Source organism: Scyliorhinus canicula, chromosome 28, assembly GCF_902713615.1.
Source record: "Scyliorhinus canicula chromosome 28, sScyCan1.1, whole genome shotgun sequence".
In the NCBI taxonomy this organism is placed as follows: domain Eukaryota; kingdom Metazoa; phylum Chordata; class Chondrichthyes; order Carcharhiniformes; family Scyliorhinidae; genus Scyliorhinus; species Scyliorhinus canicula.
The window spans coordinates 3,202,512-3,228,999 of NC_052173.1; the positions used below are offsets into that span (position 1 = coordinate 3,202,512).

The window sequence follows — 26,488 nt, forward strand, 5'->3', positions numbered from 1 at the left end:
AGTTGAAGGGCTAAGCAATAAATGCTGTCCCAGATAATGATGCGCACATCCCAGGAATGAATTTTTAAAAAGTTCTCCCCCTTCCCCAACTAGATAATCCATACCATTTCTTCAGCTCTGAAGAAGAATCACCTGGACTTGAAACATTAACTTTGTTTCTGTCTTCACAGATGCTGCACCGAGTTTGGGTAACATTATAATTTATCAGGCTCCCTGCGGCTCAGTTGGTAAATGCACTGTCCAGTACAATACTGAGCCAGACAGACAAGACACGTTTCATCTGCAGCCTGTGCTGATTTAGCAATGATTTCAAGGGTGCTACAAAAAAAATCAGACAGGTTCCTGATTGTTTTTTTGGTGAAGAAGAGTGGTGGAGACAGTGTGCGCAGGGAGGTCAGGAGAGGACAAGATTGGTGATGGACGTAATATCCCCATGTTGAATTTTTCCTGTTCATGGGATGTGGGCGTCGCAGGCTGTGCCAACATTTATTGCCCATCCCTAATTGCCCTTGAGAGGGCAGTTAAGAGTCAACCACATTGTTGTGGGTCTGGAGGCAGATATAGGACAGACCAGGTAAGGACGACAGATTTCCTTCCCTTAAGGACATTAGTGAACCATTCAACATCTAGGTTTGCACATCAAAAGAAGCACTTGGGCAAGTACAGGGAGGTGGCTGGTCTCCATGGACCAATGTGCCAGCAAGGAGTCAGTGTCTTTAGGAGCAGGGGAAACAAAACTGGAGAAAATGAACGTAACACACAGAGAATTGTGACATTTCCCTTCGAAAACAATTGAGGGCAGCACGGTAGCACAGTGGTTAGCACTGTGGCTTCACAGCGCCAGGGTCCCGGGTTTGATTCCCCGCTGAGTCACTGTCTGTGCGGAGTCTGCACGTTCTCCCCGTGTCTGCGTGGGTTTCCTCCGGGTGCTCCGGTTTCCTCCCACAGTCCAAAGACGTGCAGGTTAGGTGGATTGGCCATTCTAAATTGCCCTTAATGACCAAAAAAGTTAGGAGGAGTTTGGGGTTACGGGGATAGAGTGGAAGTGAGGGCTGATGTGGGTCTGTGCAGACTCGATGGGTTGAATGGCCTCCTTCCGTACTGTATGTTCTATGTTATTGTTTCCATCTACAGGTGCTGAGCTCAATCCTATTCTCTGAGCTGTAAATTCCTGGGGATTCATTCATTTCTTTGTCCATTTATGAGGTTTCACACTCAGCATTTTACTTGTTTACGAGTCTGAAATGAGCACGGAGATCAGACATTGGAGGTTGACTTGAAGTTGGGTCTTGGACCTCATTAATATTAATTAGATGAGCTGCCAATGTATGTCCTGCCTCACAGGTAGCTTGTCTATTTCAAGAAAATGAATATTGAGGTGTTTGCGTCACCAGCAGCTGATGCGAAGTCCTGCAGGGGTGGGGCAGTTGGGACTCTGACTGGAGTCCAGTAAGGTGGGGTACAGTTCGACTCCATCTGGTACCAATGCAATTTTTCTTTGTTTTTATCATTTGATTGCTTAGGCCAGAGTGCTGAAATAGACATGAGACTCTTCATTTTTAGTAAGAAGTCTTACAACACCAGGTTAAAGCCCAACATGTTTGTTTCAAACACTAGCTTTCGGAGCACTGCTCCTGCCTCAGGCCATGCTAAATTGTCCCTTAGTGTCCAGGGATGTGCAGGTTAGGGTACGGGGATAGGGCAGGGTGGGCGAGGGAGGTGCTCTTTTGGAGGGTCGGTGTAGACTCGATGGGCTGAATGGCCTCCTTCTACACTGCAGGGACTCTAATAATTCTATAACTACACATGCGGGCACAATGTAGAAATGTCGATAAGTTGTGGTTATACGTTCAACGTAGCTGAAAGGGTCACTTGGGAAGTATCGAGCAGAATTCTATAACTCAGCACAAAGCAACACTCAATGAGAAGAGAGACTGATGTGATAAAAATTATTGGCTCATGTGGAGGGTAAACGCTTACACAGATTGCTTGGGCTGAATGGTCTGTTTTTGTGTTGTAACTTCTATGTATTTAGCTTCAACCAGATGATGAATATTTTAACATCATTACTGAACCTGACAACTCAATTATGGTGTGCATCTCTGCTTGATGGAAGAATAAATGATGCACAATGTTACAAGCATGTTTGAAAGCAGTGTACCCCAAGTAATAAAGCACAAGTTGGCCACAAGTCAACATTCCCACATGGTGACTTCCTGATTTCAGACATCTCTAGTGGGAGATGGCAAACAGAGCTCTTCATTGTTGCAACAGAAAATCCCAGCTTCAATCTATGCTGAATTAAATGATCTCAGTTGTGGCAATAATAGGGTGCTACAATTGGCTATAATAAGTTTTCTTTCCTTCTAAAAGAGCCCTGACGATGAAACAACTTTAAAGGTGAAATTCACACATGCTCACCCTTTGCTTGTTGGTCCAACAATGCCTCGAACTTAAAATTCACATCTTCCATAGCTTCGCCCTGCCTGTGTAATCTTCCAGCCTCACAACCCTCCATCAAATTTCGATTCTGGCCTCTTTTGCACCCCTTAGTTGCTTTGCCTCACCCACCGGTGACTGTCCCTTTAGCTGCATCGGCCCTAAACTCTGGAATTTCCTCCGAAACCTCTCTTTCCTCCTTTGCAGAACTTCTCCAGTCTGTCCACAAGCAGGACCCAGACCTTCCTGCTGCTGCCATTTCAGCTTACCGCCCTGCTCTCACGTCCACATGTCCATCCTTGTCCTGCTGCAATGTTCCAGTGAAGCCCAGCGCTAACTGGAGGAACAGCACCTCATCTTCCAATTAGGCACGTCACAGCCTTCCGGACCGAACATGGAGTTCAATAACTTCAGACTGTGAACTCTCTCCTCCACCTTCACCATTTCTTCCCCTTTCCTCGTTGCCCTTTGACACTCTGCTTACCTTTATTCTGCCGTTCACACATTCTAATCTCTTTATGTGCCGCTATCAGCTCCCTTTATCACCCTATTTACATTCCTTTTGTCTTTCGTCCGTGGCATCTTTGTCAATCTAAACTTATCGCTGGCCCCCTATCCAGCCGCCCCCCCACTACAGTATAAATCTGAGCCCGTTTCCAGTTCTCACCCTTTGACAGTCATCCGTACTTGAAACCTTAAAAAAAATACATTTAGAGTACCCGATTCTTTTTTTTCCCAATTATGGGGCAATTTAGCGTGGCCAATTCACCTACCCTACACAACTTTGGGTTGTGGGTGTGAAACCCACGCAAACACGGGGAGAATGTGTAAACTCTACACGGACAGTGACCCAGAGCCGGGATCGAACCCGGGTCCTTGATGCCGTGAGGCAGCAGTGCTAACCACTGCGTCACCGTGCCGCCCTCCACATTCAAAACGTTAGTCAGCTCCCTTCTCTGTCCATAGACGCTGTCAGACCTGCTGAGATTGTCCAGTATTTTCTGTTTTTCTTTCCTCCTTTAACATGTTGCCAGCCAGGTTAATAGGGCTGTTAAGAAGACATATGGTGTGCTAGCCTTTATCAGTAGGGGGATTGAGTTTCGGAGCCACAAGGTCATGCTGCAGCTGTACATAACTCTGGTGCGGCCGCACCTGGAGTACTGCGTGCAGTTCTGGTCACCACATTATAGGAAGGATGTGGAAGCTTTGGAAAGGGTTCAGAGGAGATTTACTAGGATGTTGCCTGGTATGGAGGGACGGTCTTACGAGGAAAGGCTCAGGGAATTGAGGTTGTTTTCGTTAGAGAGGAGAAGGCTGAGAGGTGACTTAATAGAGATATATAAGATAGTCAGAGGGTTAGATAGGGTGGACAGTGAGAGTCTCTTTCCTCGGATGGTGATGACCAACACGAGGAGACATAGCTTTAAATTGAGGGGTGATAGATATAGGACAGATGTCAGAGGCAGTTTCTTTACTCAGAGAGTAGTAGGGGTGTGGAACGCCCTGCCTGCAACTGCAGTAGACTCGCCAACTTTAAGGGCATTTAAGTGGTCACTGGATAGACATATGGATGAAAATGGAATAGTGCAGGTCAGATAGGCTTCAGATGGTTTCACAGGTCGGCGCGACATCGAGGGCCGAAGGGCCCGTACTGCGCTGTAATGGTCTATGTTCTATAAAAAGTTTCATCAAACTTTTAGTCGACTGTCCTAACATTTTTTTTGACCTGGTGCCAATTTTTGATTGATTATGCTGCTGTGAAGCATCTATTAAAAATTGCTTAAAAACAATGCAAATTGTTATTTGAAAGTCAAATTGGCACAATGCTGGGTAACAATGCACCTTTATCGCTGCAAATTAATATTTGCAATAAAAGAGTGCACCGGGAGATCAAAACTCACTCACTAACTCATTCACTAAGTGGGCAGCACGGTAGCACAAGTGGATAGCACTGTGGATTCACAGCGCCAGGGTCCCAGGTTCAATTCCCCGCTGGGTCACTGTCTGTGCGGGAGGGTTTAAACTAGTTCAACAGGGGATTGGGAACCTGAATTGTAGCTCCAGTATACAGGAGGTTGAGAGTAGTGAGGTCATGAGCAAGGTTTCAAAGTTGCAGGAGTGTACCGGCAGGCAGGAAGGTGGTTTAAAGTGTGTCTACTTCAATGCCAGGAGCATCCGGAATAAGGTGGGTGAGCTTGCAGCATGGGTTAGTACCTGGGACTTCGATGTTGTGGCCATTTCGGAGACATGGATAGAGCAGGGACAGGAATGGTTGTTGCAGGTGCCGGGGTTTAGATATTTCAGTAAGCTCAGGGAAGGTGGTAAAAGAGGGGGAGGGGTGGCATTGTTAGTCAAGGACAGTATTACGGTGGCAGAAAGGACGTTTGATGAGGACTCGAATACTGAGGTAGTATGGTAGTATGGGTAGTTAGTAACAAGAAAGGAGAGGTCACCCTGTTAGGGATTTTCTATAGGCCTCCGAAAAGTTCCAGAGATGTAGAGGAAAGGATTGCAAAGATGATTCTGGATAGGAGCGAAAGTAACAGGGTAGTTGTTATGGGGGACTTTAACTTTCCAAATATTGACTGGAAACGCTATAGTTCGAGTTCTTTAGATGGGTCAGTTTTTGTCCAATGTGTGCAGGAGGGTTTCCTGATGCAGTATGTAGATAGGCCAACAAGAGGCGAGGCCGTATTGGATTTGGTACTGGGTAATGAACCAGGACAGGTGTTAGATTTGGAGGTAGGTGAGCACTTTGGTGATAGTGACCACAATTCGATTACATTTACTTTAGTGATGGAAAGGGAGAGGTATATACCGCAGGGCAAGAGTTATACCTGGGGGAAAGGCAATTATGATGCGATGAGGCAAGACTTAGGATGCATCGGATGGGGAGGGAAACTGCAGGGGATGGGCACAATGGAAATGTGGAGCTTGTTCAAGGAACAGCTACTGCGTGTCCTTGATAAGTATGTACCTGTCAGGTAGGGAGGAAGTGGTCGAGCGAGGGAACTGTGGTTTACTAAAGTAGTTGAATCACTTGTCAAGAGGAAGGAGGCTTATGTAAAGATAAAAGAGACAGGAGGGGACATGAGAAGTCTTTGGCAGGTAGGATCAAGGATAGCCCAAAAGCTTTCTATAGATATGTCAGGAATAAAAGAATGACTAGGGTAAGAGTAGGGCCAGTCAAGGACAGTAGTGGGATGTTGTGCGTGGAGTCCGAGGAGATAGGAGAGGTGCTAAATAAATATTTTCCGTCAGTATTCACACAGGAAAAAGACAATGTTGTCGAGGAGAATACTGAGATACAGGCTACTAGACTAGAAGGGCTTGAGGTTCATAAGGAGAAGGTGTTAGCAATTCTGGAAAATGTGAAAATAGATAAGTCCCCTGGGCCGGATGTGATTTATCCTAGGATTCTCTGGGAAGCTAGGGAGGAGATTGCTGAGCCTTTAGCTTTGATCTTTAAGTCATTTTTGTCTACAGGAATAGTGCCAGAAGACTGGAGGATAGCAAATGTTGTTCACTTGCTCAAGAGGGGAGTAGAGACAACCCTGGTATCTATAGACAAGTGAGCCTTACTGCTGTTGTGGGCAAAGTCTTGGAAAGGTTTATAAGAGATAGGATGTATAATCATCTGGAAAGGAATAATTTGATTAGAGATAGTCAACACGGTTTTGTGAAGGGTAGGTCGTGCCTCACAAACCTTATTGAGTTCTTTGAGAAGGTGACCAAACAGGTGGATGAGGGTAAAGCAGTTGATGTGGTGTATATGGATTTCAGTAAAGCGTTTGATAATGTTCCCCACGGTAGGCTATTGCAGAAAATACGGAGGCATGGGATTCAGGGTGATTTAGCAGTTTGGATTAGAAATTGGCTAGCTGGAAGAAGACAAAGGGTGGTGGTTGATGGGAAATGTTCAGACTGGAGTCCAGTTACTAATGGTGTACCACAAGGATCTGTTTTGGGGCCACTGCTGTTTGTCATTTTTATAAATGACCTGGAGGAGGGCGTAGAAAGATGGGTGAGTAAATTTGCAGATGACACTAAAGTCGGTGGAGTTGTGGACAGTGCGGAAGGATGTTACAAGTTACAGAGGGACATAGAAAAGCTGCAGAGCTGGGCTGAGAGGTGGCAAATGGAGTTTAATACAGAAAAGTGTGAGGTGATTCATTTTGGAAGGAATAACAGGAAGACAGAGTACTGGGCTAATGGTAAGATTCTTGGTAGTGTGGATGAGCAGAGAGATCTCGGTGTCCATGTACATAGACCCCTGAAAGTTGCCACCTAGGTTGAGAGGGTTGTTAAGAAGGCGTACGGTGTGTTAGTTTTTATTGGTAGAGGGATTGAGTTTCGGAGCCATGAGGTCATGTTGCAGCTGTACAAAACTCTGGTGCGTCCGCATTTGGAGTATTGTGTACAGTTCTGGTCGCTGCATTATAGGAAGGATGTGGAAGCATTGGAAAGGGTGCAGAGGAGATTTACCAGAATGTTGCCTGGTATGGAGGGAAGATCTTATGAGGGAAGGCTGAGGGACTTGAGGCTGTTTTCATTAGAGAAGAAGGTTAAGAGGTGATTTAATTGAGGCATACAAGATGATCAGAGGATTAGATAGGGTGGACAGTGAGATCTTTTTTCCTTGGATGGTGATGTCTAGCCCGAGGGGACATAGCTTTAAATTGAGGGGCGATAGATATAGGACAGATGTCAGAGGTAGGTTCTTTACTCAGAGAGTAGTAAGGGCGTGGAATGCCCTGCCTGCAACAGTAGTGGACACGCCAACACTAAGGGCATTCAAATGGTCATTGGATAGGCATATGGACGATAAGGGAATAGTGTAGATGGGCTTTACAGTGGTTTCACAGGTCGGCGCAACATAGAGGGCCGAAGGGCCCGTACTGCGCTGTAATGTTCTGTGTTCGATACACGCTCTCCCCCGTGTCTATGTGGGTTTCCTCCGGGCGCTCCAGTTTCCTCCCACAGTCCAAAGATGTGCAGGTCAGGTGGGTTGGCGATGCTAAATTGCTCTTAGTGTCCAAAAAGATTAGGAGGGGTTATTGGGTTACCGGGATGGAGCAGAAGTGAGGGCTTAAGGGGTCGGTGCAGACTCGATGGGCTGAATGGCCTCCTTCTGCACTGTATGTTCTAACTTTCATTTATGTGTTAAAAGTACATTTTCTTTACTTGCGATTTGAAGTTAATTGTTTGTATCCCTTTAAACGTGTTATTTTGATACTTGGTCATCCTAATTTTGTACTGGTAATTGCTTCTAAGTGTTGACAACAATCTTGTCCATTTCTCGAGTTATTCACTCCTCTCCAGCGCAGCGCCGGGGCCTCCAGGACCTGGAGCGGTGGGGAGAGAGAAAATAAACACACCGAGTTTCTCCTTCTTCCGCCCTGCACATTTTCGCAAGGAGCAGCTCAAAGTGCGGATCTGTTGGCGGCTGTGTGTGGAAAGCGAGGCCTGGAGCTGAGGTACGGGGTGCAGACCAGCGACGAACGAATTCGGGCCAAATATTGCAGTGGACGGCTCGAAGTGACAGTCCCCGGAAATCGCCCTTTCCCTGGGCCAACTGCTGTAAGTTTCAGCTCGTGTCTCCTGCTTCTATCGCTGGGCTCCACCTAATGCAGATTTAACAGGCCAACGTAATGTTTCTGGAGCAATAATCCAGGGGCCTGGATTAATGTTTGGCCAATGTATCACTCCAGCAGCTTTCTGTAATATTGATCATGATCACACGAAGCAGAAAGGATTCTGAGTAGCCATCAGAGTTGTTGGACTGGCTCCAAGAGGTTTTATGAATATAGGAATGTCGATCACTGGCTGTAGCAGCACATTAGGAAAGACTGTGTTCAGAGGCTGTCTGTTTGTTTGTTCCGAGGCTGTCTCAGTTTCTTTTTTTTTAAAAATTAGACTACCCAATTATTTATTTATTTTCCAACTAAGGGGCAATTTAGCACGGCCAATCCACCTACCCTGCACATCTTTGGGTTGTGGGGGTGAGACCCACGCAGACACGGGGAGAATGTGCAAACTCCACACGGACAGTGACCCGGGGCTGGGATTCGAACCCGGGTCCTCAGCACTGGTCTCAAACAGTTTCAGTGCACTGAAGGAGCACTATTAGATCTAGATTCTGTGAACCCGAACCCAGTACCATGAGTTGGCTCCATGTTTATGTTAAATCGGGTTTCCATAGAACGAGGCCACATTTCTAATGTTTTGTTCCCGGGTCTACACGTTTTCTGATGACCGTCAGGAAACTGATTTAACAACAAGAAAAATCCGAGGAGCTGGCTCACATAATTCTAACTAAAAGCTTTAGGAAGCTTTTCCTCTTGCATTGGAGTTTAACGGTTGAATAACCTCAGGTTGTTCTCACTGGAACGACGGAGGTTGAGGGGTGACCTGATAGAAGTCTACAAAATTATGAGGGGCATAGACAGTGGGGATAGTCAGAGGCTTTTCCCCAGGGTAGAGGGGTCAATTACTAGGGGACATAGGTTTAAGGTGCGAGGGGCATAGGTTTAGAGGAGATGGACGAGGCAAGTTTTTTACACAGAGGGTAGTGAATGCCTGGAACTCGCTGCCGGAGGAGGTGGTGGAAGCAGGGACGATAGTGACATTTAAGGGGCATCTTGACAAATACATGAATAGGATGCGAATAGAGGGATACGGACCCAGGAAGTGTAGAAGATTTTAGTTTAGACGGGCAGCATGGTCGGCACAGGCTTGGAGGGCCGAAGGGCCTGTTCCTGTGCTGTACTTTTCTTTGTTCTTTGTTCTTATTCCGTTATGTTCTGATATATTCCCGCCCCCACCGAGACTGCATTTTGGAATTGCACAAAGGCCCTTCGCAGTCAACTGCTTGAGTTGGCTGTAGTGCCCGTCCATGGCATCCTGTTGAACTAAGATTTAATAAATTTTCCACTCAGAACAACATTTACTGGGTTTAATTTAGTTTCAGAATCAGAAGTATGTTTATGTATTCAGGTGACCGCCTGACTAGTGTTTTAGTCCAATTTTGGAGGCAGCAATTTTTATATCTGAACGCCAGACAGTAACGTTACCTGTGGTCAAATTCTAGAGGAGGTTCCTGAAACATTTACATCCTGCCAGGAAGTAAGGTTTCTAAAGAATGTTCCACAGCCATTTGGTCGCCGAATATGGTGAAGGATACAGGGATTTTAGAGAGGGTGCAGAGGAGGGTAATGAGGAGGACATTGAGCTTTAGTATTTATGTCGTCAGACACTAAAATTCAAGCTTATTTTCTTCAGCTAAGAGCAGACAGAGGGGCTGTGAATGAAGTTTTTAAAATTAAGGTTATTGATGAGTCTGGTTAGATAAGTCAATTGAGATGGATGTGGATAACGCTTAAAAACCTGCAGTTCTGAAAGAAAATGTGAAATCTCAATTTAAAATTCCTTGCTCGTTGCCAGAGGCATGATGGGTGAAATTGCCTCCTTCCCTCTATAATACGGTGAAATGCAGCAGTGAGAGGGATTCCTATAGCTGATCCTGTTTGTTAAATGTAATTTAACCTGAAATCCCTAATGAAGTAAAATAGATAAACTCAAATGTGCAGATGTCTAACCACAAAACTGCATCTGTATAACACAAGACCTGAGTTCAATTCTGCCTAAAAAATGATAGATTAGAGTAAATCAGGATAATTGATGTTTAATGTAATCGTACTTTACAGATTACATGGATGCGACTTTCCCATTATTACTCAAAACTTAACTGCAATGCAAGTTTCCTCAAGGTCAAAATGTGGTTTTGAAAAAAAATGCCACTTTGAGATATGATGATTTAATTATGGTGAATAAGGAATACTTTGTTCCCTTATACGGTTTTAACTTAGAAAATCATATGGTAACGTTTGAGGGGAAAAAATAAAAAGCATGATTGAAAATCTTTCAGTGGAGACATTTTTCCTGTGATTGAGGGGCAGCACGGTGGTGCAGTGCCCTGCTGCCTCACGGCGCCGAGGTCCCAGATTCGATCCCGGCTCTGGGTCACTGTCCGTGTGGAGTTTGCACGATCTCCCCGTGTCTGCGTGGGTTTCGCCCCCATAACCCAAAGATGTGCAGATGTGGATTGGCCACGCTAAATTGCGCCTTAATTGGGAAAAAAGAGATAATAACCCAGAGATCCAGGATAATCCTCCAGGTACCAAGGTTTCAATCCCACCAGGGCAGATGGTGAAATTTGAATTCAATAAAAATCTGGAGTTGAAAGTCCAGTGATGACCATGAAACCATTGTCAATTGTCACAAATGCCCATCTGGTTCACTAATGCCCTTTAGGGACGGTAATTTGCCATCCTTACCTACCCTGGCCAACATGTGACTCCAAATCCACAGCAATGCAATTCACTCTTAAAATACCCTCCACAATGTCCCAGCGAGCCTCTCAGTTCGAGGGCAGTTAGGGATAGGCAATAAGTGCTCGCCCAGCCAGCAATACCCACATCCATGAATTAATTAAAAGAAGACCATAAGACATAGGAGCAGAATTAGGCCACTCGGCCCATCGGGTCTGCTCCGCCATTCAATCATGGCTGATACTTTTCTCATCCCATTCTCCTGCATTCTCCCATAACCCCTGATTAATGAAGAACCTATCTATCTCTGTCTTAAAGACACTCAGTGATTTGGCCTCCACAGCCTTCTGTGGCAAAGAGTTCCACAGATTCACCACCCTCTGGCTGAAGAAATTCCTCCTCATCTCTGTTTTAAAGAATCGTCCCTTCAGTCTGAGCTTGTGCCCTCTGCTTCTAATTTTTCTTACAAGTGGAAACATCCTCTCCACATCTTCCCGTACCAGCCTCCCCGAACAGCTGCCGGGATGTGGCGACTAGGGGCTTTTCACAGTAACTTCATTTGAAGCCCACTTGTGACAATAAGCGATTTTCATTTCATTTTCACGTCCACTCTATCCAGGCCTCGTAGTATCCTGTCAGGTTCAATAAGATTCCCCCCCCCCTCATCCTTCTGAACTCCAACTCCAAAAAAGGTAGAATCTGGTTAGCAAATTTTATATTTTAATAGATATGGAAAAATTGTTTCCATAATTTTGCCTGGACTGCTATCAGAGGGATAGGTCTACCCAACTGGAATATCCTATTTGTTCTCTTCAGTTTAGAAAACCTTAGTTTCATAAAAATAATAGCACATGATTCCTCTTGGACAGTAGCAGCATCTGCCTTAACATTGTTGTTGTTTTTTTTTAAAGCAGTGGTTAAAAGGCTACTACATTGCAGCAATGGCCAGTATCCTAACCGCCTTGATTTGTGCTTCTGAGAAATCAGCAAATATTGCTCGAGCTTGTAAACGAGAAGAGGCACTGTTCCAGCTTCTGATCGAGGAGAAGAAAGGACCAGATAAAAATAAGAAGTTTTTACAGGACTTCAAGACTCTGGCAGATGTCATCATTCAAGAAGTCATCAAGAATGATATTGCAGAAAAGGTACTGACTGTACCAGAACAGCAAGCTGGGTCAAACACATTTGTCTGGTTTCAAATAAGTTCTGTAATCAGAAATATCAATGCAAACAAATGTGAGGTAATGCATTTTGGAAGGTCTAATGCAGGTAGGGAATCTTCAGTGAATGGTAGAACCCTCAAGAGTATTGAAAGTCAGAGAGATCTAGGTGTACACGTCCACAGGTCACTGAAAGGGGCAATACAGGTGGAGAAGGTAGTCAAGAAGGCATACGGCATGCTTGCCTTCATTGGCCGGGGCATTGAGTACAAGAATTGGCAAGTCATGTTGCAGCTGTATAGAACCTTAGTTAGGCCACACTTGGGAGTATAGTGTTCAATTCTGGTCGCCACATTACCAGAAGGATGTGGAGGCTTTAGAGAGGGTGCAGAAGAGATTTACCAGGATGTTGCCTGTATGGAAGGCATTAGCTATGAGGAGCGGATTCGACTTCCGGGCGGCGAGCGAGGAGGTCGCAGGGAGAGGGGCTCCCGCAAGCGCCAGGAAGGAACCCCCCCCCCCCGACAGGCCGGACGGCGGAGGAGGAGCGGGCGGCAGCGGAGGAGAAGCGGAGGAGGAGCGGGCGGCAACGGAGGAGAAGCGGAGGAGGAGCGGGCGGCAGCGGAGGAGAAGCGGAGGAGGAGCGGGTGGCAGCGGAGGAGGAGCGGGCGGCGGCGGAGAGGCGGAAGGCGGCGGCGGAGAGGCGGAGGCGAGGAGCAGCGGCGACAGGGAGGAGCAGCGGCGACAGGGAGGCCCAGCAGCGGCAGGTCCAACCCCTCTCCCTCCCCCCCCCCCCCCCCCCCCACGCGGGCCGGGAACGGTGCGGCAGCCCCTCTTCTCCCCCCCCCCCCCAGACGCGGGCCGGGAGCTGTGCGGCAGCGGCGGACCCTCTTTTCTCCCCCCCCCCCAAACCAGCAGCGGGGACCCCCCCCCCCCAACCAGCAGCGGGGACCCCCCCCCCCCAACCAGCAGCGGGGACCCCCCCCCCAACCAGCAGCGGGGACCCCCCCCAACCAGCAGCGGGGACACCACCCCCCCCCAACCAGCAGCGGGGACACCACCCCCCCCCCCCAACCAGCAGCGGGGACCCCCCCCCCCAACCAGCAGCGGGGACCCCCCCCCCCAACCAGCAGCGGGACCCCCCCCCCCAACCAGCAGCGGGGACACCACCCCCCAACCAGCAGCGGGGACCCCCTCCCCAACCAGCAGCGGGGACCCCCTCCCCAACCAGCAGCGGGGACCCCCCCCCAACCAGCAGCGGGACCCCCCCCCCCCAACCAGCAGCGGGACCCCCCCCCCCCAACCAGCAGCGGGAACACCACCCCCCCCCCAACCAGCAGCGGGACACCCCCCCCAACCAGCAGCGGGGACACCACCCCCCCCAACCAGCAGCGGGGACCCCCCCCCCCCCCCCCCAACCAGCAGCGGGGACCCCCCCCCCAACCAGCAGCGGGGACCCCCCCCAACCAGCAGCGGGGACCCCCCCAACCAGCAGCGGGGACCCCCCCCCGCCCCCCCCCCCCCCCCCGCAGCGACCACCGGCCCACTCGCCCCTCCCCCCCCCCAACTGCAGTGACCACCACGTGGCAAGGACAAAGGGACTCTCTCTCTCTCTCTCCTGGGCGAGTGGGGAGAGAAAACAAAAGAAAAAAAAGACTTATATTTCTGTTCTTTTTTTTAAAAAAAAACCCAAAAGAAAACTGGTAAAGAGAAAAGGGGTAAAATAAAGGGGTAAAGGAAAGAAGGGGGGAAATAAATTTTTCATTAAAAAAAAAATATATATATATTTTTATATATATATATATATATATATATATATAATAATAAATAAAATTAAAATAGGGTGCGGAAAAGGGGGAAAAGAAGAACAAGGAGAGAAGAAACGATGAAGGGGAAGGGGGAGAAAAAAATGCCAGAAGGGAGCCAAGAGAAAGGGGGCACCGGAAGTAGACGGGGCAAAGGGCAAACCAGCTTGGGCGAACGAGTCAACACGCGAAGCAGCGGGAAGGATGCTTCGCCGCATCCAAAAGAGCTGGACGGGCGGGCAACCTCTCCCCTGGGGTTAGAGGGGGGCGTGAATTGGAAGGAAGCCTTTGCCGAGGTGGTGAGGGAGCAGCTGCAGGCAATCAAGGCAGAGTTAAAAGCAGACGCAGAGGCCGCAGCACAGGCAGCAGTGACCAGGGCCATGTCAGGGGTGCAGCAGGCTCTGACCAGAATGGAGGAGAAAGTAGATGCCCAAGGGAAGATACTGGAAGCCCAAGGGGCAACCATTAAAGAGCTGGAGAAGGCAGCGACTGACGTGAGCGACCGGGTCATGTCCCTGGAGAGGGAAATGGCGAAACTGAGTGCAACACAGGGGAGCCTGAAGGGCAGGGTAGACGACCAGGAGAACAGCTCGAGAAGGCAAAATATTAGGATAGTGGGCCTGCCAGAGGGGATCGAGGGTAGAAATCCCACAACATTCGTGGCTGCGATGCTGGGCTCCTTAGTGGGGCGGGAAACTTTTCCCACCCCACCGGAAATGGACAGAGCTCATCGGTCACTGCGCCCGAAGCCCAAGGAAGGGGAAAAACCGAGAGCAGTTATAACCAAACTGCACCGGTACCGGGATAGGGAGACAATCCTGCGCTGGGCCAAGGAGAATAGAGCCTGCGAATGGAACGGGCACGCCATCCGAATCTACGAGGATCTTGGAGCGGACATAGCTAAGAGACGGGCGGAGTTCAACAGAGCGAAAGCAGCTCTCTATAAGAACAAAGTACGTTTTGGTATGCTGTACCCAGCAAAACTCTGGGTCACATACCAACACAAGGAATATTTCTTTACAGCCCCTGCCGAGGCGAATAGATTCGTCGAGGAGCACGGGCTGGAAAAACGCCATGGGAAGTAGGGACGAGGGGCCCATGGCAAGGAGATACGTCATGCCGACGGGGGGGTGGGGAGGGGCGAGGCAAAGCCAGCCCCCTCCCCCCTGGCAGGAACACCCAGAACGAAAAACAACCCAATGCCCAAGGGCCCACTCCAGGTGGGAGGCCAGCCCCCGGCACGAGGGAACGGGAGTACTGGAGAGGGGAGAGGAGAAGCGGGACAGCAACCTCCGAGAGGGGAGCCACCGTGCTAGCAGGAAAGCTAGCGACGGGGGCGCGCAACAGAGCAGGGCCGCAGCGCACCCCCAACAGGGGGGAAGGCGCCAGGCAGGGGAGGGGGGGGGATCACCCATCAAAGGTGGGAGAGCAAATGGGGACAGGAATGGGGGAGAGAGGGGCAATGGAGGGGTATACAGGGGAGGGGGGGAAAGGGATAGAGCGGGGGGGGGGGGGCACTCGGGGGGCGAGAGACCAGGGAGGGGAAATGCAGGGACGAAGGGACAAAAGAGGCCAGAAAGGGAATAGGGCCACAAAGTGCCACGGACAAGGGCTCGAAACAGGGAACCGCTGCAAGCACCCACCCAGTACGGTCTGTGGGTGAAGGGGCCCCCCGGAGTGCAGGGGACTACCCGCGTGGCGGACACACAGTGGACGGCTATGGCGGGTGTCCCCGGGACAAGGGGGAACCCCGGAGCGCAGGGACCCGACCGCATGGGGAGAGCAGTGATAGTGGACATCCTGGACGGCCCCCTAACAAAGGGAAACCCCAGAGGGCAGGGGCGCGTCCACCGGACAAATATGGTTAACCCCACAGGAGCAAGGGGGCAGAAGCCCCCCACCAGAATAGTCACCTGGAACGTAAGGGGACTTAACGGCCCAGTGAAGAGATCTAGAGTCCTCACCCACCTTAGAAACATGAGGGCCGACATAGTCTTCCTCCAAGAGACGCACTTGAGGGAGCAGGACCAACTGCGGGTAAGAAAGGGCTGGGTGGGACAAACCTATCATTCCTGTTATGGGGCAAGGGCCAGGGGGGGTGGCGATCCTGATTGGCAAGAGGACAATGTTTAGGGCGACAAAGACGGTTACGGACCCAGGGGGACGGTATGTCATGGTCAGCGGGGCCCTGGATGGGGCGCCGGTAGTTCTAGTTAACGTGTACGCGCCCAACTGGGACGACACGAGCTTCATCCAAAAGACCATGGCAGAAATCCCGGACATAGCGACGCACCGACTAATCATGGGGGGGGACTTCAACTGTGTACAGGACCCAAAGACGGACAGATCAAACTCCAGAACGGGGAAAACCTCAAACATGGCAAGGGAACTCAGTCACTATATGGAGCAGATGGGAGCAGTGGACCCCTGGAGATTCGCCCACCCGGGGGAGAAAGAATTCTCTTTCTTCTCCCCAGTACACAACGTGTACACCAGAATTGACTTCTTTGTGGTGGGGAAAACGGTGCTTCCAGGGATAGACAAGGTGGAATATTCCGCAATTGTGATATCAGACCACGCCCCACACTACATGGACGTGCGGCTGGAGACGGGAAGGGCCCAGCGCCCCACATGGAGGCTGGACGGTGCCTTACTAGCTGACAAGGCCTTCAGCGAAAGGATAGCGCGGGCCATAGCGGAGTACACTGAGATCAACCAAAACGGGGAGGTCTCATCCTCCACGTTCTGGGAAGCGCTTAAGGCCGTACTAAGAGGGGAAATCATTGCCTACAAAGCGCAAAGAGATAGGGAGGAAAGGGTGGCTAGGCAGAAGCTGGTCGACTCCATACTGGAGGTAGACCGTAAATACTCCGAGGCCCCGACCGTAGAGCTCCTGGCGGAGAGAAAAGAATTACAAAGGAACTTTGACCTGCTCTCCACCAGGAAAGCAGTACACCAACTCCGCCAGGCACACGGGGCCCTGTACGAACACGGAGACAAAGCCAGCCGCCTGTTGGCACACCAGCTGAGAAAGCAGGCAGCCAGCAGGGAAATTGCGCAAATCAGAGGTACCAGAGGCACGTGGGAAACAGAACCAGAGAGGATTAACAAAACCTTCAAGGCCTTCTACCAAGAGCTATACACCTCGGAGCCCCCAACGGGGAAGGCTGGGATGAACCGGTTTCTTGATGGACTGGACATACCAGTCGTGGGAGAGGGCAGAAAACGGGATCTGGAAGCACCACTAGCACTGGGAGAGATCATGGAGAGCATTAGCTCCATGCAGACGGGGAAGGCGCCGGGACCGGACGGATTCCCGGCGGACTTCTACAAAAAATTCGCGACAGCGCTGGCCCCGCACCTGCGGGAGATGTTCACAGACTCGCTAGCTAGGGGCACACTGCCACCCACGTTAGCACAGGCCTCAATCTCGCTGATACCTAAGAAAGACAAAGACCCAACGGAATGTGGGTCATACAGACCCATATCTCTGCTGAATGCAGACGCCAAAATACTGGCCAAAATCCTAGCCAAAAGGCTAGAAGACTGTGTACCTGAGGTGGTCACAGAGGACCAGACGGGCTTCGTCAAAGGTAGACAGCTTACCGCGAACATCAGGCGCCTGCTGAACGTGATAATGACCCCCTCCGGGGAGAGAACACAAGAGGTGATCGTCTCCGTGGACGCAGAAAAGGCCTTCGACAGAGTCGAATGGAAATACCTCATAGAGGTACTGGAGCGGTTCGGGCTTGGAACAGGGTTCACCGCTTGGGTAAAGCTCCTATACAACGCTCCCATGGCGAGTGTACGGACCAACAATACCAACTCCCAATACTTCCAGCTGCACAGGGGCACCAGACAAGGATGCCCACTGTCCCCGCTGCTGTTCGCACTAGCAATCGAACCGCTAGCAATCGCGCTCAGGGCAGCAAAAAATTGGAGGGGGATCCGAAGGGGAGGTAGAGAGCACAGAGTCTCACTCTATGCGGATGATCTGCTCCTCTATATCTCGGACCCACAAAGCAGCATGGACGGAATCATAGCGCTCCTGAAAGAGTTTGGAGCCTTCTCGGGCTACAAACTCAACATGAGCAAAAGTGAGATCTTCCCAGTACACCCGCAAGGGGGGGGGGGGGCAGCACTAAAGGGCCTGCCGTTCAAACAAGCCCGAAATAAATTCCGCTACCTGGGGATCCAAATAGCCCATGACTGGAAAGGGATCCACAAATGGAACCTCACCAGCCTGACGGAGGAAGTTAAAAAGAACCTGCAAAGATGGAACACACTCCCGCTCTCCCTCGCGGGGAGAGTCCAGACGATCAAAATGAACGTACTGCCCAGGTTCCTTTTCCTGTTTAGATCCATTCCGATCTACATCCCCAAGGCCTTTTTCAAAGCGCTGGACAAACATATCATGGCGTTCGTATGGGGGGGTAAAAATGCTAGGATCCCAAAGAAGGTCATACAAAAAACAAAATCCAGGGGGGGGGCTAGCCCTCCTGAATCTACAATTCTACCACTGGGCGGCAACAGCCGAGCGAGTAAGGGGATGGATCCAGGAGCCAGAAGTCGAGTGGGTGCGTGCGGAGGAGGCCTCCTGCATGGGAACCTCCCTCCGGGCCCTCGCCACGGCAGCACTCCCATCCCCACCCAAAAAACACTCCACCAGCCCAGTGGTGACAGCCACCCTCCAATCCTGGAACCAACTGCGGCAGCAATTTGGCCTGTACAAAATGTCGGACAAGGCTCCCATCTGCAACAACCATAGGTTCAAACCAGCACTGAACGACGCCACCTTCAAAAGGTGGAGGCAGGACGGGGGGACACTGACAGTCAGGGACCTATACACGGACGACAGGATCGCAACACTGGACGAACTGACAGAGAAATTTCAGCTAGCTGGGGGGAACGAGCTACGGTACCTGCAGCTCAAAAACTTCCTACGAAAGGAGACAAGGACGTACCCACAACCGCCACGACAGACACTATTGGAAGACCTACTGGACGCAAGTATCCTAGAGAAAGGGAACTGTAGTGACATGTATGACCGACTGGTAGACAGGGACGACACCGTACTGGACGCAACAAGGAAATGGGAGGACGACCTGGGGATGGAGATAGGGTGGGGACTCTGGAGCGAAGCACTGCATAGGGTCAACTCCACCTCCACGTGCGCAAGGCTCAGCCTGACGCAACTAAAAGTGGTACATAGAGCCCACTTAACGAGAAACCGTATGAGTAGGTTCTTCCCGGAGGTGGAGGACAAATGTGAGCGGTGCCAGAGAGGCCCGGCCAACCACGCCCACATGTTCTGGTCTTGCCCCAGACTTGTGGAGTACTGGACAGCCTTCTTCGAGGCTATGTCCAAAGTGGTGGGGGTGAGGGTGGAGCCATGCCCGATAGTGGCAGTCTTCGGGGTTTCAGACCAGCCAGATCTATTCCTGGGGAGGAGGGCGGACGCCCTTGCCTTTGCCTCCCTGATTGCCCGCCGTAGAATCCTGTTTGGCTGGCGGTCAGCAGCACCACCCAGAGCTGCAGACTGGCTGTCCGACCTCTCGGAATCTCTCCAAATGGAGAAAATCAAATTCGCCATCCGAGGGTCGGACGACGGCTTCCACAGAACGTGGGAGCCATTCATGCAACTGTTCCGGGACCTGTTTGTGGCCAACGTACATGAGGAAGAATAGTCGGGTGGCCAAGAACCAGGGGAAAATGGGCGGGAATCGGGGGAAGGTAGCCGGGGGGAGGGGGGGCTACGGGCTCGGTATGGGGGTTTGATGGCAAGCCAAGGCCCAAAACCAAACTATAAATAAATGCCTATAAACATGTGCCTCGGCCATATTGGGGAATGTAAAATATGTATGCTGGCTAAAGGGGGCGGCCACAATTATTGTTATGAAGATGCTTACCTGTAAATATTCATGTAAAAAAAATTTTGTGTTTTCCTTTTTTTTTTTTTCTTTTCTCTCTCTCTAATAACTTGTAATTTGTCATATATAAAATATGAAAACTCAATAAAAAAACATTTATAAAAAAAAAGCTATGAGGAGCGGTTGATAACCTCGGTTTGTTCTCACTGGAACGACGGAGGTTGAGGGGCGACCTGATAGAGGTCTACAAAATTATGAGGGGCATGGACAGAGTGAATAGTCAGAGGCTTTTCCCCAGGGTAGAGGGGTCAATTACTAGGGGGCATAGGTTTAAGGTGCGAGGGGCAAGGTTTCGAGGAGATGTACGAGGAAAGTTTTTTTTACACAGAGGGTAGTGGGTGCCTGGACCTCGCTGCCGGAGGAGGTGGTGGAAGCAGGGACGATAGTGACATTTCAGGGGCATCTTGACAAATACATGAATAGGATGGGAATAGAGGGATACGGACCCAGGAAGTGTAGAAGGCTGTAGGTTAGTCGGGCAGCATGGTCGGCACAGGTTTGGAGGGCCGAAGGGCCTGTTCCTGTGCTGTACTTTGCTTTGTTCTTTGTTCCCCAAGTCACATGAGCACACATTCCAAAACTGCACTCAAGAGCTCCACTCATTTAACAGTCTTGTTCAAGTGTGGTGTTAAATGGAACTATCATATGTGCCCACAATGGAGAGCTCTTCAAGAGTCAGGGGTTGAGACATACCCAGAGTGATGCGATGGAAGCGTGCCATTGTGTGACTAATATCATAGTTTATTTGATACGAGTTAGAATCCAAGGCTGGCATTTGAAGAATATTCCACTTCTACTGAATTTAGCCATATTTTGGCAACTCAATTTAATGAGCAAGAAAGTAGCTCCAAGAGCTTAAATAAAAATCCATAAATTCATTTTAACTTATGAAATATTTCACAATCAGAGAATGTGTGCTACATTATACCGTCCCAGCAGCCTATCCAACATGACAAATCGTTGCCAAGTATTTTGGGCTGCACCAGCTATTGGGCCTCACTGTAAATAATAACAGTCCTTTTTAAACAATCTTTTTTAAAAACACAAACTAACCATTAAATTCCAAGAAAAAATGAGTAAACATTGATAATCCTTTTTTTTCTCTGTTTAATAAATTTCGAGTACCCAATTCATTTTTTCCAATTAAGGGGTAATTTCCCGTGGCCAATCCACCTACCCCGCGCATCTTTGGGTTGTGGGGGAGAAACCCACGCAGACATGGGGAGAATGTGCAAACTCCACACGGACAGTGACCCAGAGCCGGGATCCAACCAGGGACCTCGGTGCCGTGTAAGGCAGCAGTGCTACATTGATAATCCTTACAATGAGTTTGAGTGTGTCTAATTTTAATTGGAGGACTGGGAGAACTCAGTTTCCATTTTGCTTTCAATGATTCAATTTGGGGCTGGTCTGGAGAGAAGATAGGTTGATGTCTCACATATAGGGCAGCACGGTAGCACATGTGGCTAGCACTGTGGCTGCACAGCACCAGGGTCCCAGGTTCGATTCCCCGCTGGGTCACTGTCTGTGCGGAGTTTGCACATTCTCCCCGTGGGTTTCCTCCCACAGTCCAAAGAAGTGCAGGTTAGGTGGATTGGCCATGTCCTTAGTGACCAAAAAGGTTAGGAGGGGTTATTGGGTTACAGGGATAGGGTGGAAGTGAGGGCTTTAAGTGAGTTGGTGCAGACCCGATGGGGCGAATGGCACTATATGTTCTATGTATATACTTATTGATTGCATGTTTAAATTATCTTTGTAACTTCCAGATACTTTTGTCATTATATGTCTGTCAAATCAGTTTCCAGAACTTGCACCTCACATCGCTGGAGAGGAATCCAATAAGTTTGAAAATGGTTTCGGTACGTTACAAGATACTTAGTTATTCCACAACCATGAATACAGTTAAGTTTTCAAGTGTGAGGGAGCTGAAATAAGACACAGTTAATGCTGAATCACTTGAAAGTGAATGATTGTATTCACTGACATTAATTCGCTCCCTCATACTGACAGGTTCAGTTGCTTCTTCATGCTGGTATTACCATCACATTCTTTTTGTTTAAATGAAAACTTCAAGTTCACAGAAATGGAGAAAACAAAATGAAGGGGTTTTGATATCATAAAAATCTTTATTGTCACAAGTAGGTTTACATTAACACTGCAGTGAAGTTACTGTGAAAATCCCCTAGTCGCCACATTCCAGCACCTGTTCGGGTCACAGAGGGAGAATTCAGAATGTCCAATTCACCTAACAGCACGTCTTTCGGGACTTGTGGGAGGAAACCGGAGCACCCGGAGGAAACCCGGGAGAATGTGCAAACTGCGCAGACAGTGACCCAAGCCGGGAATCGAACCTGGGACCCTGGAGCTGTGAAGCAACAGTGCTAACCACTGTGCTACCGTGCCCCCCTATCATCATTCTTAGCCAATTTGTTTCTTTTAAAGTGAAGTTAATGGTGAGACTCTAATCTTTTCTTGTCAGGTCATTTGTAAACTTTCTCCCTTAAGTCTGTACCTGAGTTTGATGGGATATAGTTGCAGATGGCTACAGGTCCCCCATGGCCTCCCATAGACAGCCAGTGTTCATGCAAGAGCCTAGGTTGGGATCACAGGAACATTAAAGACCCTTTCCAACAGTAGTCACAGGGCAACAGTGACTGTGAGATTCTGGCCATGATCTCCAAAATTCATTAAATCACCTTGAGAGGTATTGTCCACATTTTGTTCCTCCTGAATTGGCATAAGGTTTTGAAATCTATTTCATAGAATTTACAGTGCAGAAGGTTTCCATTTATAGAGAAATACAGCACAGAACAGGCCCTTCGGCCCACGATGTTGCGCCGAACTTTTGTCCTAGGTTAATCATAGAATTTTGGACAATTTTTCATGGCCAATCCACCCAACCTGCACATCTTTGGACTGTGGGAGGAAACTGGAGTACCCGGAGGAAACCCACGCAGTCACGGGGAGGATGTGCAGACTCCACACAGACAGTGACCCAAGTCGAAATCGAACTTGGGACCCTGGAGCTGTGAAGCAATTGTGCTATCCACAATGCTACCGTGCTGCCCTTAAGAAGAAGTTAACCTACACTCCGTTATTCTACCCTAATCCAAGTACCTATCCAATAGCCGCTTGAAGGTCCCTAATGTTTCCGACTCAACTACTTCCACAGGCAGTGCATTCCATGCCCCCACTACTATCTGGGTAAAGAACCTACCTCTGACATCCCCTCTATATCTTCCACCATTTATCTTAAATTTATGTCCCCTTGTAATGGTTTGTTCCACCCGGGGAAAAAGTCTCTGACTGTCTACTCTATCTATTCCCCTAATCATCTTATAAACCTCTATCAAGTCGCCCCTCATCCTTCTCCGTTCTAATGAGAAAAGGCCTAGCACCCTCAACCTTTCCTCGTATGACCTACTCTCCATTCCAGGCAACATCCTGGTAAATCTCCTTTGCACCTTTTCCAAAGCTTCCACATCCTTCCTAAAATGAGGCGACCAGAACTGCACACAGTACTCCAAATGTGGCCTGACCAAGGTTTTGTACAGCTGCATCATCACCTCACGGCTCTTAAATTCAATCCCTTTGCTAATGAACGCTAGCACACCATAGGCCTTGATCACAGCTCTATCCACTTGAGTGGCAACTTTCAAAGATCTATGAACATAGACCCCAAGATCTCTTTGCTCCTCCACATTGCCAAGAACCCTACCGTTAACTCTGTATTCCGCATTCATATTTGTCCTTCCAAAATGGACAACCTCACACTTGTCAGGGTTATACTCCATCTGCCACTTCTCAGCCCAGCTCTGCATTCTATCTATGTCTCTTTGAAGCCGACAACAGCCCTCCTCACTATCCACAACTCCACCAATCTTCGTATCATCTGCAAATTTACTGACCCACCCTTCAACTCCCTCATCCAAGTCGTTAATGAAAATCACAAACAGCAGAGGACCCGGAACTGATTCCTGCGGTACGCCACTGATAACTGGGCTCCAGGCTGAATATTTGCCATCCACCACCACTCTCTGTCTTCTATCGGTTAGCCAGTTCGTTATCCAACTGGCCAAATTTCCCACTATCCCATGCCTCCTTACTTTCTGCACAAGCCTACAATGGGGAACCTTATCAAATGCCTTACTAAAATCCATGTACACTACATCCACTGCTTTACCTTCATCCACATGCTTGGTCACCTCCTCAAAGAATTCAATAAGACTTGTAAGGCAAGACCTACCCCTCACAAATCCGTGCTGACTATCCCTAATCAAGCAATGCCTTTCCAGATGCTCAGAAATCCTATCCCTCAGTACCCTTTCCATTACTTTGCCTACCACCGAAGTAAGACTAACTGGCCTGTAATTCCCAGGGTTATCCCTATTCCCTTTTTTAAACAGGGGCACGACATTCGCCACTCTCCAATCCTCTGGTACCACCCCTGTTGACAGCGAGGACGAAAAGATTATTGCCAACGGCTCTGCAATTTCATTTCTTGCTTCCCATAGAATCCTTGGCTATATCCCGTCAGGCCCGGGGGACTTGTCTATCCTCAAGTTTTTCAAAACGCGCAACACATCTTCCTTCCTGACAAGTATCTCCTCGAGCTTATCAGTCTGTTTCACACTGTCCTCTCCAACAATATGACCCCTCTCGTTTGCAAATACTGAAGAAAAGTACTCGTTCAAGACCTCTCCTATCTCTTCAGACTCAATACACAATCTCCCGCTACTGTCCTTGATCGGACCTACCCTCGCTCTAGTCATTCTCATATTTCTCATATATGTGTAAAAGGCCTTAGGGTTTTCCTTGATCCTACCTGCCAAAGATTTTTCATGCCCTCTCTTAGCTCTCCTAATCCCTTTCTTCAGTTCCCTCCTGGCTATCTTGTACCCCTCCAGCGCCCTGTCTGAACCTTGTTTCCTCAGCCTTACATAAATCTCCTTCTTCCTCTTAACAAGACATTCAACCTCTCTTGTCAACCATGGTTCCCTCACTCGACCATCTCTTCCCTACCTGACAGGGACATACATATGAAAGACACGCAGTACCTGTTCCTTGAACAAGTTCCACATTTCACTTGTGTCCTTCCCTGACAGCCTATGTTCCCAACTTCTACACTTCAATTCTTGTCTGACAGCATTGTATTTACCCTTCCCCCAATTATAAACCTTGCCCTGTTGCACGCACCTATCCCTCTCCATAACTAAAGTGAAAGTCACAGAATTGTGGTCACTACCTCCAAAATGCTCCCCCACTAACAAATCTATCACCTGCCCTGGTTCATTACCAAGTACTAAATCCAATATGGCCTCCCCTCTGGTCGGACAATCTACATACTGTGTTAGAAAAGCTTCCTGGACACACTGCACAAACACTACCCCATCCAAACTATTTGATCTAAAGAGTTTCCACTCAATGTTTGGGAAGTTGAAGTCACCCATGACTACTACCCTGTGACTTCTGCACCTTTCCAAAATCTGTTTCCCAATCTGTTCCTCCACATCTCTGCTGCTATTGGGGGGCCTATAGAAAACTCCCAACAAGGTGACTGCTCCTTTCCTATTTCTGACTTCAACCCATATTACCTCAGTAGGCAGATCCCCCTCGAACTGCCTTTCTGCAGCTGTTATACTATCTCTAATTAACAATGCCACCCCCCCTCCCCCCCCCCCCCACCTCTTTTACCATCATCCCTAATCTTGTTGAAACATCTATAACCAGGGACCTCCAACAACCATTTCTGCCCCTCTTCTATCCAAGTTTCTGTGATGGCCACCACAGCGTAGTCCCAAGTACTGATCCATGCCTTAAGTTCACCCACCTTATTCCTGATGCTTCTTGCATTAAAGTATACACACTTCAACCCATCTCCTTGCCTGGAAGTACTCTCCTTTGTCAGTGTTACCTTCCCCACTGCATCACTACGTGCTTTGGCGACCTGAATATCGGCTTCCTTAGTTGCTGGACTACAAATCCGGTTCCCATTCCCCTGCCAAATTAGTTTAAACCCTCCCGAAGACTACTAGAAAACCTCCCCCCCAGGATATTGGTGCCCCTCTGGTTCAGATGCAACCCGTCCTGCTTGTACAGGTCCCACCTTCCCCAGAATGCGCTCCAATTATCCAAATACCTGAAGCCCTCCCTCCTACACCATTCCTGCAGCCACGTGTTCAACTGCACTCTCTCCCTATTCCTAGCCTCGCTATCACGTGGCACCGGCAACAAACCAGAGATGACAACTCTGTCTGTCCTGGCCTTTAACTTCCAGCCTAACTCCCTAAACTTGTTTATTACACACCCTTTTTCCTACCTACGTCGTTGGTACCAATGTGCACCACGACGTCTGGCTGCTCACCCTCCCCCTTCAGGATCCTGAAGACACGATCCGAGACATCCCTGGCCCTGGCACCCGGGAATCTCGCTCGCGACCACAGAATCTCCTATCTATTCCCCTAACCATTGAATCTCCTATTACTATTGCTGTTCTATGCTCCCCCCTTCCCTTCTGATCCCCAGAGCCAGACTCAGTGCCAGAGACCTGGCCGCTGGGGCCTTCCCCCGGTAGGTCATCCCCCCCCAACAGCATCCAAAACGGTATACTTGTTTTGAAGGGGAACGGCCACGAGGGATCCCTGCACTGTCTGCCTGTTAGTTTTCTGTCCCCTGACTGTAACCCAGCTACTCTTGTCCAGTACCTTGGGTGTGGCTACCTCCCTGTAACTCTTCTCGATAACCCCCTCTGCCTCCCGGATGATCCGAAGTTCATCCAGCTCCAGCTCCAGTACCTTAACACGGTCTTTGAGGAGCTGGAGCTG

The 26,488-nt window shown here is 49.2% G+C and overlaps 2 protein-coding genes across 5 annotated transcripts in view; one reads left to right on the forward strand and one right to left on the reverse strand.

The window, feature by feature from the left end:
• The window catches only part of pan2 (poly(A) specific ribonuclease subunit PAN2), a 186,947-nt gene that overhangs the window by 24,584 nt on the left and 135,875 nt on the right, over positions 1–26,488 (reverse strand). The gene's annotated exons all lie outside the window — the stretch shown is intronic.
• inpp1 (inositol polyphosphate-1-phosphatase) overlaps positions 7,640–26,488 on the forward strand; it is a 39,054-nt gene continuing 20,205 nt past the window's right edge. The window contains exons 1-3 of one of the 3 annotated variants that reach the window (XM_038786523.1): positions 7,640–8,019; positions 11,681–11,914; positions 21,463–21,523. In XM_038786523.1, coding sequence (XP_038642451.1) covers positions 11,711–11,914; positions 21,463–21,523 — 265 coding nt within the window. In that variant the 5' untranslated portion in view covers positions 7,640–8,019; positions 11,681–11,710. Of the gene's footprint in view, positions 8,020–11,680; positions 11,915–11,998; positions 12,039–21,430; positions 21,524–26,488 lie in introns of those variants that run through there. The other 2 variants (XM_038786522.1, XM_038786524.1) reach the window with 2 other exon arrangements.